At 40.1% G+C, this 13,281-nt stretch overlaps 1 protein-coding gene across 1 annotated transcript in view; it reads right to left on the reverse strand.

Annotated features, from left to right (window-relative positions):
* The window catches only part of SLC15A5 (solute carrier family 15 member 5), a 95,057-nt gene that overhangs the window by 37,034 nt on the left and 44,742 nt on the right, over positions 1-13,281 (reverse strand). Inside the window, 2 exon segments of the mRNA XM_040233901.1 lie at positions 6,316-6,444; positions 6,447-6,503. Coding sequence (XP_040089835.1) covers positions 6,316-6,444; positions 6,447-6,503 — 186 coding nt within the window.

Raw genomic sequence — 13,281 nt, forward strand, 5'->3', positions numbered from 1 at the left:
GGAGAGACAGTAGCTTAAGCATGGGGTCTCCAGAATGGTTATCTTTTCCCTCCTAAGTCATTGTTTGAATAGTAGTAATGATGGTGGTAAGGGGTGAAAAGAAAATTATGGAGGAAAGTTTTTATTTTAAATTTCAATTAAACATAATTTTTTAATATCAGAAATAAATGAAGTAAGCATATATAATTGTATACATTCCATATCAACATAACTATGAATAGCCATCTTAGGGATACAAACTAAAATCTTTACAGTATTTATTATAATTTGATACCTGTAGTTTGCTTCATAATTATACCATGAAGAGGAAAACATTATGTGAATGAAGGTAGAGAAGAGACAGTTTGGGCCATGTGTAGAAAATTATTAGAGCTGGGATGTGAATACATGGGAGTTTATTGTACTCATCTCTCCTGTATATAAGTGGCAAAAAATTATAAAGAAACACATCAAATAATATGAATGGTTTTAGCTCTGAGTGGCTGAATGATTGGATTTTTAATTTTTTTTCCTACTCTTCTGTACTTAGTAAATTTTTCTGCAATGAGAGATTGTAAATAAATATTGAAGCTCTTTTTCAAAAGAAAGGTGGTGATAGAAAACGGATATGCCACGAACACTAAACTTTTAGTTTCACTCTCTCTACAAAGAATGAAATTTAATTATCTTCCCTCGTCCCTTTCAGGAAGACTTCACCCCTAGTTTCCCCATATTTTACTCCAGTAAAACTCTGCATTTGTCCAGTACTTTCTAAAAAAGTTAATTTACTTTTATTGTTGGCTTCCTGGGTCTTCATGGTGGCGAGTGGACTTAGTCATCCTGAGGCATGTAGGATCTTAGTTCCCAGACCAGGGATTGAACTCACATCCCTGCATTGGAAGACAAATTCTTATCTGCTGGACCACCAGGGAAGTCCCTTGTCTAGCACTTTTAAATGAACTTACTAATACTTAATGTAAAGGTATTACTATTCCTTCCTGTATTTATTTAACGTTTTCATTTTGCTTTCTCTGTGTTCTCCATGTGTTTTTATTTATAATTCAGTAAACATTTAAAGGAATCTCTGTGCTTCAGATGTGCTGAAGTACTAAGGCTGAGGGTGGGAGAAAGTATCAGTACATCTTCCCTGGATTTTGAACTCTGGGAGGGCAGAGAGCAGAGATATGCATAATACTAAGAGCAGCACTAACCAGGTGCTTAATATCACAAATATTGTTATTGGAGATTAAGGTAATGATGATGAGAAGTAAAATACTGCGAAGAAAGGCTTCAAATATTGGCAGCAGGAGATGTGGGTTCCAGAGCTGTCTTGTGCCCTGCAAATTACTTGCAGGAGTTTGAGGCCAAGCTTGCAAGTTTTCTCAGGAAGAGCCAAAGGAACGTGCAACAGAGGCTTTGGGCAGGAATGACTCAGTTACAAAAAGGATTTGGCTGATGAACTTTCCTCTTTCTAAATACAAGGAGACAAACAATGGGCAGGAAGATGAAGTAGGACGATTTCTTTCAGTGAGAAAAAGCGGAAAATTCGGGCCCATTATTACTTTGCTAGTTAATTATTAATCCCGTGCTTTTCTTTTGCTAGAACTTCTGGTACAGTATATAATTCATGAGCACACTTTGCCAGCTCTCTGCCTGCTGGTTAATCTCTCTTTGGTGTCATTTTCCTCATTTTGAAAACTTCTGGTTCTCTTTTATAGGACTTCACTTTTCAAGTCCTCTGAACTCCAATTTCAGGCATCTACTTGTGTGTTCTGATCTTTTTTGACTTTGGTGATCACCGACTTGATTTTTTTAGGTTCCATGATATTTCCTTTAGCATACTGTAGTATAGATGTAATCAACAACTCTGCCACTATTCTAAAATCCTAATTTTACTGTGAAAAATGTTAGTCGCTCAGTCGTGTCTGACTCTTTGCTACCTCATGGACTTTATACCCCAACGGGCTCCTCTATCCATGGAATTCTCCAGGCAAGAATACTTGGAAAGGTAGCCATTTATTCCCTTCTCCAAGGGATCTTCCAGATCCAGGGATCAAACCTGAGTCACTGGCATTGCAGGCAGATTTTTTACTGCTTGAGCCACCAGGGAAGATGATTTTACTGTGAAGACACAGTAAAAAATATACAGTGTATGGGAAAGCTGGTCTTGTTGCCAAAGAGCGAGTTGAAATTTGTCTCCAGGTGGAGACTGTAGTGTTTGCAGAGATGCCCCATCACAGTTTATGTGGAATCTATAAACTATTGAGCCATAACTGCTTCCTCAGGCAGCTGGTACTAGAGACTCATTCCTGGAAATTTCTTTTACTTCACTTGTTCTTAAACAGTTAAAATGTGTTCATTGCATTTGGTGAGGGGTTTGTTTTGAACATGTGAAGTATGGCAGAACTAGAAAATGGAACTTTATGCTATTATCATTTTCAGATCATTATTCCTCCCTCATCTCTACAAAATCTTCAACTTTGAATCTCATGTTACCCGGTTATCACCTAATATTTCTTTTCTTTGCTGTCAGCTGCCAATCTCTGTGTTATTTTCTTATATTTTTCAAAGTCATCAGCTCCCCTCTCATGGTTACACTCTCTGGTTCCACTTCTGTCTTAATTCTTGGCAGTTTTAAAAAAAATATATATTTTGATGTGTACTATTTCTGTCTTTATTGAATTTGTTATACAATATTGCTTCTGTTTTATTTTTATTTTTTGGCTTCAACACATGTGGGATTTTAGTCCTCCAGTGAACTCAACCCTCCTGAGTTGGAAAGTGAAGTCTTAACCACTGGACCTCCAGAGAAATCCCCTGGCAGTTTTAGCACACACATACATATTGGTCATCTTTCCCACCTTCCATTCTGTCATATCTTGGAATGGCCCAAGATATGACAGTTCCATGGCCCCCTTTCTAATGTCCTTGTCCCCTACTTGACCTTAGCCACTCACACTTATGGACACATGCTGAAACTTGTACCTCAGACCAGGGGTTGGTGAACTACGGTCAGGTAAGGTCCAGCTGCCACCTATTTATAAATAAAGTTTTATTGGGATACAGCCACACCCATTCATTGTATATCATGTCTGACTGCCTATACACCACAATGACGGAGTTCAGTATTTGCACCAGAAACGAGTGCAAAACCGTACCACTTACTATCTGAAAGTTTTAAGAAAAAGTTTGCCAATGCATGCCCCACAGTAGTGATTGTCACTGATCCATAATCTCAACTTTGTGCACTGGCCTCTGACTACCACCTTCCATCTTCCCAGCTTACTCTCGATGACCCAACCATCAAAATGCCTGTCCTCCTTCAGGGCTTCCACTCCATTACTCTTCATTATTTTCACCTCTTTCATGCCCTACATGTTCTCACTACTCTTTTTATCCAAACTAAGTTCCACGGTCAACTATTAGAATCATATTCTTCCACATTCCCTCATTTCTTTGTCTGTCTCTTGCCTTCTGGAAATTGACTGGCAAGACAATTCACTATCTGCTCCTAGATCCATGCAGTCTGACGTAGCTAGAGAAAACCACATAACCCTGTTGACCAATTCTTCTTCTTTTTTTTTTTTTTGACAATTTTTATTTATTTATTTGGCTGTGCCAGGTCTCAGCTGCAGCGTGGTGGTGGTGGTGGTTCAGTCTTTAAGTTGTGTCCAGCTCTCGCAACCTCATGGGCTATAGCCTGCCAGACTCATCTGTCCATGGGATTTCCCAGGCAAGAACACTGGAGTGGGCTTCCATTTCCTTCTCCAGCTGTGGCATGCAGGAATTTTTAGTTGTGGCATGTGAATTCTTAGTTGTGGCATGAGGGATCTAGTTTCCCAAACAAATGATTGACCCTGGGCCCCTCTGCTGGAGCAAATTTAAGTTTGACAGTTTGACCAGTTTATCTCTTCCTCATGCCTCCAACTGCATGAGACTCCTTGCATTTTCTTGCCAGACACACTCCCACCTGTGTATTTACATACCACTTTTCCAGCAGTGATGTTTATTAAAAATATTTTAAACAACTCACACCTAAGTCCACTATATCCCTGGAATATTAAATCTTTTATTTTATATTTTTTTTAAATAAGAAGTGTACATGGGGAAAAAAAGAACTGGGATTAGAAACCAGGTGAATAGAAAAGGAGATGATGAGACAGGACCAGATTTAAATTCTATTTCAGAGTGAAGACTAAGACTTGCTGTTGGATTGGAGGTGAGAAGTAAGAAGAAAAAAGGAACTTTGGATGACTGGTGACAAAGACACAATACTGCTCCCACTCTCAGATCTCCTGGTGTTCAAGTTGTGGGAGGTGTGGTTTTCTACTATGACCTGTGAGCTGGACATCTGTGCTTGAGCCCTGAGTCTTGGACTATTAATTTCCCCGAAGCATAGTAACAATAATAACAGCACACTTGTGCTGTGCTGTGCTTAGTCACTCAATCGTGTCCAACTCTTTGCAACTTCATGGACTGTAGCCCACCAGGCTCCTCTGTCCTTGGGGATTCTCCAGGCAAGAATACTGGAGTGGGTTGCCATGCCCTCCACCAGGGGGTCTTCCCAATCCAAGGATCAAATCCAGATCTCTCCCATTGCAGGCAGATTCTTACCGTCTGAGCCACCAGGGAAGCTGTACAATTGTTAATGGTAAGTGCGGTCTATCCTATATATTGTCTATGTACACGCTGCTTTTTCCTTTACATGAAGTATTTCACTTAGTCCTTACAACATCCCTTCCTCATTTTACAGATGATGAGAAAGGCTCAAAAATGCAGAATAATTTTGCCAAGTTCACACAACTAGTCGGTGGCTGAACTGGGTTTGAATTCAATTCTGCCCGACTTTATGGATATTAACAACTATGCTTCCCTGGTGGCTCAGAGGTTAAAGCGTCTGCCTCCAATGCGGGAGACCTGGGTTCGATCCCTGGGTCAGGAAGTATTCTTGCTTGGAAAACCCCATGGACAGAGGAACCTGGCAAGCTATAGTCCATTGGGTCGCAAAAGAGCCGGACATGACTTAACAACTGAGGACATGAGCATTCACTCATCATCTTCATTCATTACCTATAAAATGTCAGCTGATTACTTCCAACAATCTTCTGGAAACATCAGGGAAGTCACAAACATTTGTGTGGTGACATTCTTTTATACTTTTTTTGTATTTCCTCTAGTATCAAACAGTGATAGCCACATCTTAGAATCTCATAGAATTATTTATTTCATGTGAATGAAATGACTTAAAATTATAAAACAGAAGTTTAACATACATATATGGCTGTAATTACACATTTAATTTTATTTTGATTTTTTAAAAGAATTACCTTGATGTCATATATATGTATGTGTGCATATATATTAAATACATATATATATATGTGTATATTGCTTTGAGGAATTTAAGAATAATTGAAAATTTTAGATAAGAGAATTAGTTAGAATTGTCATCTATGAAAATTGCTTAAAAGGTTGAGTTGAGCAGATAGAATGGGAGAGACATTAGAGGCAGGAAGAGAGTCAGGAAGTTATAAAAATAATTTTGGTAAAGTATAATTGGCTTGAGTTACAATCAAGATTCTCTGTGTGGGGAACTTATAAGGAAGACAGAAATATAAGATGCAGTCGATCACACTGATAAGCATACACACACACACACACTCACACATACGTATTGCAGTTTTGTAAGAAGTCACTGAAATACTCTGATGAATTTTGAAGTGGCTAGTTTAATTAATATCAGCATCTAGATGATACAGAAAACCCTTGATACTTAATAAAGTTATTTTGAACCTGTCTCATGAAACATTAGTGATCACACTTAATTTAGTGTCATTTAATTTAAAGACACTGAGTTGTCTGGAAAATTGGCTTAAACTTTCAGTTCATTTGCATGTTTATATACTCTCAACATACACTACCAATGTCATTTTTGGAGGGAGTATATAAGTGAGTTTATCTATGAATTAGAGGGAGAGGGTGGGAAGAAGGAAGGGAGAAGATCAGAGGAAAGGTTACATATCAGTCTTGTCTTCTAGGTTTTAGCAGAATTTTCTCCTGTTGTGTATCTGACCAAATGATTGCTACCTTTAACCAGATTAGTAAATCTTCCATTCCATCCTATCAATATTCAGGTTGAATTAATCATTGTCTGTATGTGGTAAAAGAATGAAGAGAAGTTGTAATTTCTTTTTAAATGAGGATGATGCATAAGCTTGTTCTGAAGCACTGTAGGAAATTTCTGGGGCAGGATCAGATTTCCAACCACTTGAGGCAATGTACTCCAAGTGAAGACTCACTATGTTCCAACAGGAGGTGAAAAAAATTATTACTCACAGGCTGGGTTGACCAGGGTTTCAGCCACTCCGAGTAAAACGTATTGAAGAACCAGGTGGGACCAGGGCCTGGAGGAGACGGTGACAACTCGGCCTGAAAGAGGTTGCCTCACTGGAGGGAAGTGCTTCTGTGCATTTCAGAGAAGCCAGCTACCAACACAGACAAGGCAGCAGAAAGATTGCCAGCGACTGAAGAAAAAGAACGCAAAGGGAAAAAACACATTTTAAAAGGTCACTGAAATGCAGTATCTCCTGTCATATCTATAAACAAGGATTTCACAGCCATCTATGGTTCTGGCCCTCCAAATGGGAATTTCTCAACCCGGAGGGCCCCCAAAAGGAAGAACAATCCCTGTGATATAGCTGCCAACACGACACTCCCTACAGACAGGCGTGAGGCGGTGGGCAGCTGGGGATGTGAAAATGCAGGCTTACTGGCCCCAGATAGCTGAGTGCATGTGAAAGGAATGAATTCAGTGAGTCCAGGCGCCTGCATCTTCCCAGACATGCACGTGTGCCTGCTAAGTCACGTCAGTCGTGTCCGACTCTTTGCAACTCCATGGACTGTAGCCTGCCAAGGCTCCTTTGTCCATGGGATTCTCCAGGCAAGAATACTGGAGTGGGCTGCCATGCCCTCTTCTCCCATACATAGAAGAGTGCTAAATTCCTTACCGTGAGATATCTGGTTTTCCTTAACTACCAGTAATCTTCGATGTTCAGACTATCTGCTCCTTTTGTTGCAAACTTCTATATAATCTGACTCCATCCCCCACCGTCTCAGAGCAGTTTCTCAGGGCTATTTAGATGCTGCCTCCCTGGCTTGAAGTCCTAAAAATTCACATGGAATGGAACAGCTCTCTACTTTTAGGTTGTAACTATAATTTTTTAGTCAACACCCCCAATCAATGTAATAGGCCACCGTGTTTCTTACACACTGACACTAGAGGATGTATCCTCAACATTTTGTTATTGCTATTCTGGGGATGTCTAGATGTCAGCTGACTGTGTTGTGTGATTTTCCTACGCTTAGGCTTTGGTCTCTCAGAAATGGCTGCTTTAGTTCCCTGTTTACTGTTCAAGCTGGTTTTAGAAAAGGCAGAGGAACCAGAGATCAAATTGCCAATATCTGCAGGATCATGGAAAAAGCAAGAGAGTTCCAGAAAAACATCTATTTCTGCTTTATTGACTATGCCAAAGCCTCTGACTGTGTGGATCACAATAAGCTGTAGAAAATTCTGAGAGATGGCAATACCAGACCACCTGACCTGCCTCTTGAGAAACCTGTATGCAGGTCAGGAAGCAACAGTTAGAACTGGACATGGAACAACAGACTGGCTCCACATAGGAAAACGAGTACATCAGGGCTGTATATTGTCACCCTGCTTATTTAATTTATATGCAGAGTACATCATGAGAAACGCTGGACTGGAAGAAGCACAGGCTGGAATCAAGATTGCCAGGAGAAATATCAATAACCTCAGATATGCAGATGACACCACCCTTATGGCAGAAAGTGAAGAGGAGCTAAAAAGCCTCTTGATGAAAGTGAAAGAGGAGAGTGAAAAAGTTGGCTTAAAGCTCAACATTCAGAAAACTAAGATCATGGCATCTGGTCCCATCACTTCATGGGAAATAGATGAGGAAACAGTGGAAACCATGTCAGACTTTATTTTTGGGGGTTCCAAAATTACTGCAGATGGTGATTGCATCCATGAAATTAAAAGACACTTACTCCTTGGAAGAAAAGTTATGACCAACCTAGACAGCATATTCAAAAGCAAAGACATTACTTTGCCAACAAACGTCCGTCTAGTCAAGGCTATGGCTTTTCCAGTGGTCATGTATGGATGTGAGAGTTGGACTGTGAAGAAATCTGAGCACCGAAGAATTGATGCTTTTGAACTGTGTTGTTGGAGAAGACTCTTGAGAGTCCCTTGCACTGCAAGGAGATCCAATCAGTACATTCTAAAAGAGATCAGTCCTGGGTGTTCTTTGGAAGGACTGATGCTAAAGCTGAAACTCCAGTACTTTGGCCACCTCATGCGAAGAGTTGACTCAATGGAAAAGACTCTGCAGCTGGGAGGGACTAAGGGCAGGAGGAGAAGGGGACGACAGAGGACGACAGTTGGTTGCCATGCCCTGCTCCAGGGGAATCCTCCCAACCCAGGATTGAACCCAGGTCTCCCGCATTGCAGGCAGATTCTTTACCATCTGAGCCACCAGGGAAGCCCTTCCTTGGCTCTAAAAGGTGGTTACTTTGTAGGCTCAGAGGAAAAGAATCTACCTGCAATGCAGAAGATGCAGGAGACGTGGGTTCAGTCCTTGGGTCTGGAAGATCCCCTGGAGAAGGGCATGGGAATCAGCTCCAGTATCCTTGCCTGGAGAATCCCATGGACAGAGGAGCCTGGTGGGCTGCAGTCCATGGGGTGGAAAAAGTCAGACATGACTGAGGTGACTGAGCAGGCCCAGGTATTATTGTAACAGTTCCTGGTAGCAATTAGTAGCAATTACTGTTGAAGCTAAAGCAATGATTTTGAACATTTATCCTCAGATAAAATATACTATTCTGAAAAAATTTAAAATCTATGTCTGAATAAAAAATGATTTGGGAAAATTTAAAATAAATGATCTTTTCAAAATATTGTAATTACTATTTTAAAAAAGGTTATGAAATAAACTGTAAACATTATCAATCCTTGGTTTTCTGACATTTCTCTAATCCTTGCAGAAAAAGTAAAGTAGCTATTACAGAATTAAAGATTAGGAACTTTTGCTTAGGAAAAAAATATTAAATGTAATTAAGTGGATAGAGAATATAAATGGAAGGAATTATTCTGATAGCAGTTCAACTCTACTCTTATTTTTAAGGAATTACCTAAGAAATTTTGGTTGAAAATGAGAAGAGATTTTGTTACAGTTTATATCTACTGTGAAAGTGCTGCACTCAATATGCCAGCAGATTTGGAAAACTCAGCAGTGGCCACAGGACTGGAAAAGGTTAGTTTTCATTCCAATCCCAAAGGAAGGCAATGCCAAAGAATGCTCAAATTACTGCACAATTGCACTCATCTCACATGCCAGTGAAGTAATGCTCAATATTCTCCAAGCCAGGCTTCAGCAATACGTGAACTGTGAACTTCCAGATGTTCAAGCTGGTTTTAGAAAAGGCAGAGGAACCACAGATCAAATTGCCAACATCTGCAGGATCATCAAAAAAACAAGAGAGTTCCAGAAAAACATCTATTTCTGCTTTATTGACTATGCCAAAGCCTTTGACTGTGTGGATCATAATAAACTGTGGAAAATTCTGAGAGAGATGGCAATACCAGACCACCTGACCTGCCTCTTGAGAAACCTGTATGCAGGTCAGGAAGCAACAGTTAGAACTGGACATGGAACAACAGACTGGTTCCAAATAGGAAAAGGAGTACGTCAAGGCTGTATATTGTCACCCTGCTTATTTAATTTATATGCAGAGTACATCATGAGAAACACTGGGTTGGAAGAAGCACAAGCTGGAATCAAGATTGCTGGGAGAAATATCAATAACCTCAGATATGCAGATGACACCACCCTTATGGCAGAAAGTGAAGAGGAACTAAAAAACCTCTTGATGAAAGTGAAAAAGGAGAGTGAAAAAGTTGGGTTAAAGCTCACTGTTCATAAAACTAAGATCATGGCATCTGGTCCCACCACTTCATGGCAAATAGATGGGGAAACAGTGGAAACAGTGTCAGACTTTATTGTTTTGGGCTCCAAAATCACTGCAGATGGTGATTGCATCCATGAAATTAAAAGACGCTTACTCTTTGGAAGGAAAGGTATGACCAACCTAGACAGCATATTCAAAAGCAGAGACATTACTTTGCCAACAAAGGTCTGTCTAGTCAAGGCTATGGTTTCTCCAGTGGTCATGTATGGATGTGAGAGTTGGACTGTGAAGAAAGCTGAGCACTAAAGAGTTGATGCTTTTGAACTGTGGTGTTGGAGAAGACTCTTGAGAGTCCCTTGGACTGCAAGGAGATCCAACCAGTCCATTCTGAAGGAGATCAGTCCCGGGTGTTCTTTGGTAGGACTAATGCTGAAGCTGAAACTCCAGTACTTTGGCCACCTCATGCGAAGAGTTGACTCATTGGAAAAGACTCTGCTGCTGGGAGGGATTAAGGGCAGGAGGAGAAGGGGATGACAGAGGATGATATGGCTGGATGGCATCACTGACTCGATGGACATGATTTTGGGTGAACTCTGGGAGTTGGTGATGAACAGGGAGGCCTGGCGTGCTCCGATTCATGGGGTCGCAGAGTCAGACATGACTGAGCGACTGAACTGAACTGAACTGATATCTATTGCAACCATTTCATTTCTCAAGTTATCATTCATATTGCTGGACTTAATCCCATTGTTAGATCAGAGGCAAACTTTAGCTTGATGGAATTTATTTGAAATTTAGAGATAGTCACCTTTTGCTAACTTGCATAAAATTTCAGATAAGCAAACTTTCAATTTAGAAAAATCAATCTAATGTTTAAATAGCTTAGTGTTTGTTTTAGTTGATAGAGAAACTGGTAGGTAAATTTTTTGATTGTATCTCAACATTTAAATGTATCCATAAAGTCTGTTCTTCCTAATACTGCAAGAAACAGAAGGTATAAAAAAGGAGGAAATATGAATAACAGAAAATTTAAGGAATTTTAAAATGTATTATTTTATATATTTAAAGAAATATTACTTTAAATTAGATTCCACGAAGGCCCATTGATAATGAAGTAGAGATTTTGGTTCTGTTAACAGCTCAGATTGAAAAAAAGAATTTTAATATTACCTATCTTGAAGATATGACTTCCCTCGTGGCTCAGAGGGTAAAGAATCCGCTTTTGATGCAGGAGACCTGGGTTCGATCCCTAGGTCAAGAAGATCCCCTGGAGAAGGGAATGGCAACACACTCCAGTATTTTTGCCTGGAAAATCCCATGGACAGAGGAGCCTGAAGGGCTACAGTCCATGGGATTGCAGAGTTGGACACAACTGAGTGACTAACACGCACACACCTTGAAGATAAAATTCATCACAGAATTTATCTATACTTAGCACACCAAACCTCACTAGAAAGAGACCTAAAATGTCAATTTGATTTAATATTTACTCTATTACTGCTATACATAAAGTTGTCTGTTAGGGCAGTTGGGGAGATAAGATTAAAAAAAAAGTGTTCTGTTTTTGTGGACTGCCTGCAATGTGGGAGACCTGTGTTCGATCCCTGGGTCGAGAAGATCCCCTGGAGAAGGAAATGGCAACCCACTCCAGTATTCTTGCCTGGAGAATCCCATGGACGGAGGAGCTTGGTGAGCTACAGTCCACGGGTCGCAGAGTCAGACACGACTGAGCGACTTCACTTTCACTTTTCACTTTCAATGCTATTCTAAAAGGAGAAGAATTTACTTCCAGCTGGAAAAGTGAGAGAAATCCTATGATTTAAAGAAAGAAGGAGTGAACTTCCTTCCAATGGTGAAGAATCCTCCTGCCAATTCAGGAGACATGGTTCAATCCCTGGTTAGGGAAAATCTCATGTGCCTTGGAGCATCTAAGCCCATGTGCCACAACTACTGAGCTCACGTCATAGAGCCTGCACTCTGCAACAAGAGAAGCCACCAAAATGAGAAGCCCTCGAAGTACAACCAGAGTAGCCCCTGCTTGCTGCAACTAGAAAAAGCCTTCATGCAGCAATTAAGACCCAGTGCAGTGAATAAATAAATAAATACTAAAAAATAAAGGAAGAAGGGTTTCAGTAGGAAGAGGTGAGGGCAGCATGAATGGCCTGAGCAAAAGCACAAAGTCATGAGAGTATCAGACAAATTTTCAGAATGGTGAGAAACTCAAGTTATTTAGGTATCAGGGGAGAAGACAGATTGAGGTCAGATCACAAGAGGCATTTAATAAATTTTTAAGGAATTTTCAAATTACTCTGAAGAAAATGGAATCATTGAAGATATTAAACACAAGTGAAAAGATTAGAATTGACATTTAGGATGATAACTCTAAGAGCCAGGTGCTGGTTGATAGAATGGGAGTGATACTGAAGGTAGGAAGATAGGAAGTTAAAGGCTAAAGTATGGGCTTTCCAGGTGGCGCTAGAGGTAAAGAATTCATCTTCTAAGGCAAGAGACAGTTGTGGGTTTGATCTCTGGGTGGGGAGGATCCACTGGAGAAGGAAATGGCACCCCACTCCAGTATTCTTGTCTGGAAAATTCCATGGACAGAGGAGCCTGGTGGGCTATAGTCCATGAGGTCACAAAGAGTTGGACACGACTGAGCAACTGTGCAGAAACCAACCTATTTATTAAGTACAGAAAAATAAATTATTTCTTTGGTTTTGCAATGACATACATATTATTACTGTTTAAAAATGTTTTTATAATCATATTATTCAACAATATTAGACAAATGACACCTAAAGATTTAAAAAAATGATTTGCCTCTGGGAATTATGACTGACTGGATATAAAGAAAGCAACGGTTGGAGACTGTTACTTACTGTTAAAAAACTTTCAGAACTATTGATTTTCTCACCTACCATGCTTCCCTGAATCTAAGATTAATTTAGCTATATGAGGAAACATTCTTTCATACCACTGAGAAAAGAAAAAAAATGCTGCCAATCTAGCATAATATGCAACCCAATTTCATAGACACATACAATGGACTGAATTGTGTTCCTTCAAAATTCGTACATTTGAAGCCATAACCTCCAAAGTCATTACTTGAAGACAGAGCCTTTAAAGAGGCGATTAAGGTTAAATGAGGTCGTAAGAGTGGGACACTAATCTAATATGGTGCTCAGTTGCTTCAGTCATGTTCAACACTTGCAATACCGTGGACCTTAGCCTGCCAGGCTCCCCTGTCCATGGGATTTCCCAGGCAAGAATATCGGAGTGGGTTGTCATTTCCTTCTCCAGGGAATCTTCCCAACC

This window comes from Oryx dammah, unplaced genomic scaffold (assembly GCF_014754425.2).
Source record: "Oryx dammah isolate SB20612 unplaced genomic scaffold, SCBI_Odam_1.1 HiC_scaffold_29, whole genome shotgun sequence".
Lineage (NCBI taxonomy): Eukaryota > Metazoa > Chordata > Mammalia > Artiodactyla > Bovidae > Oryx > Oryx dammah.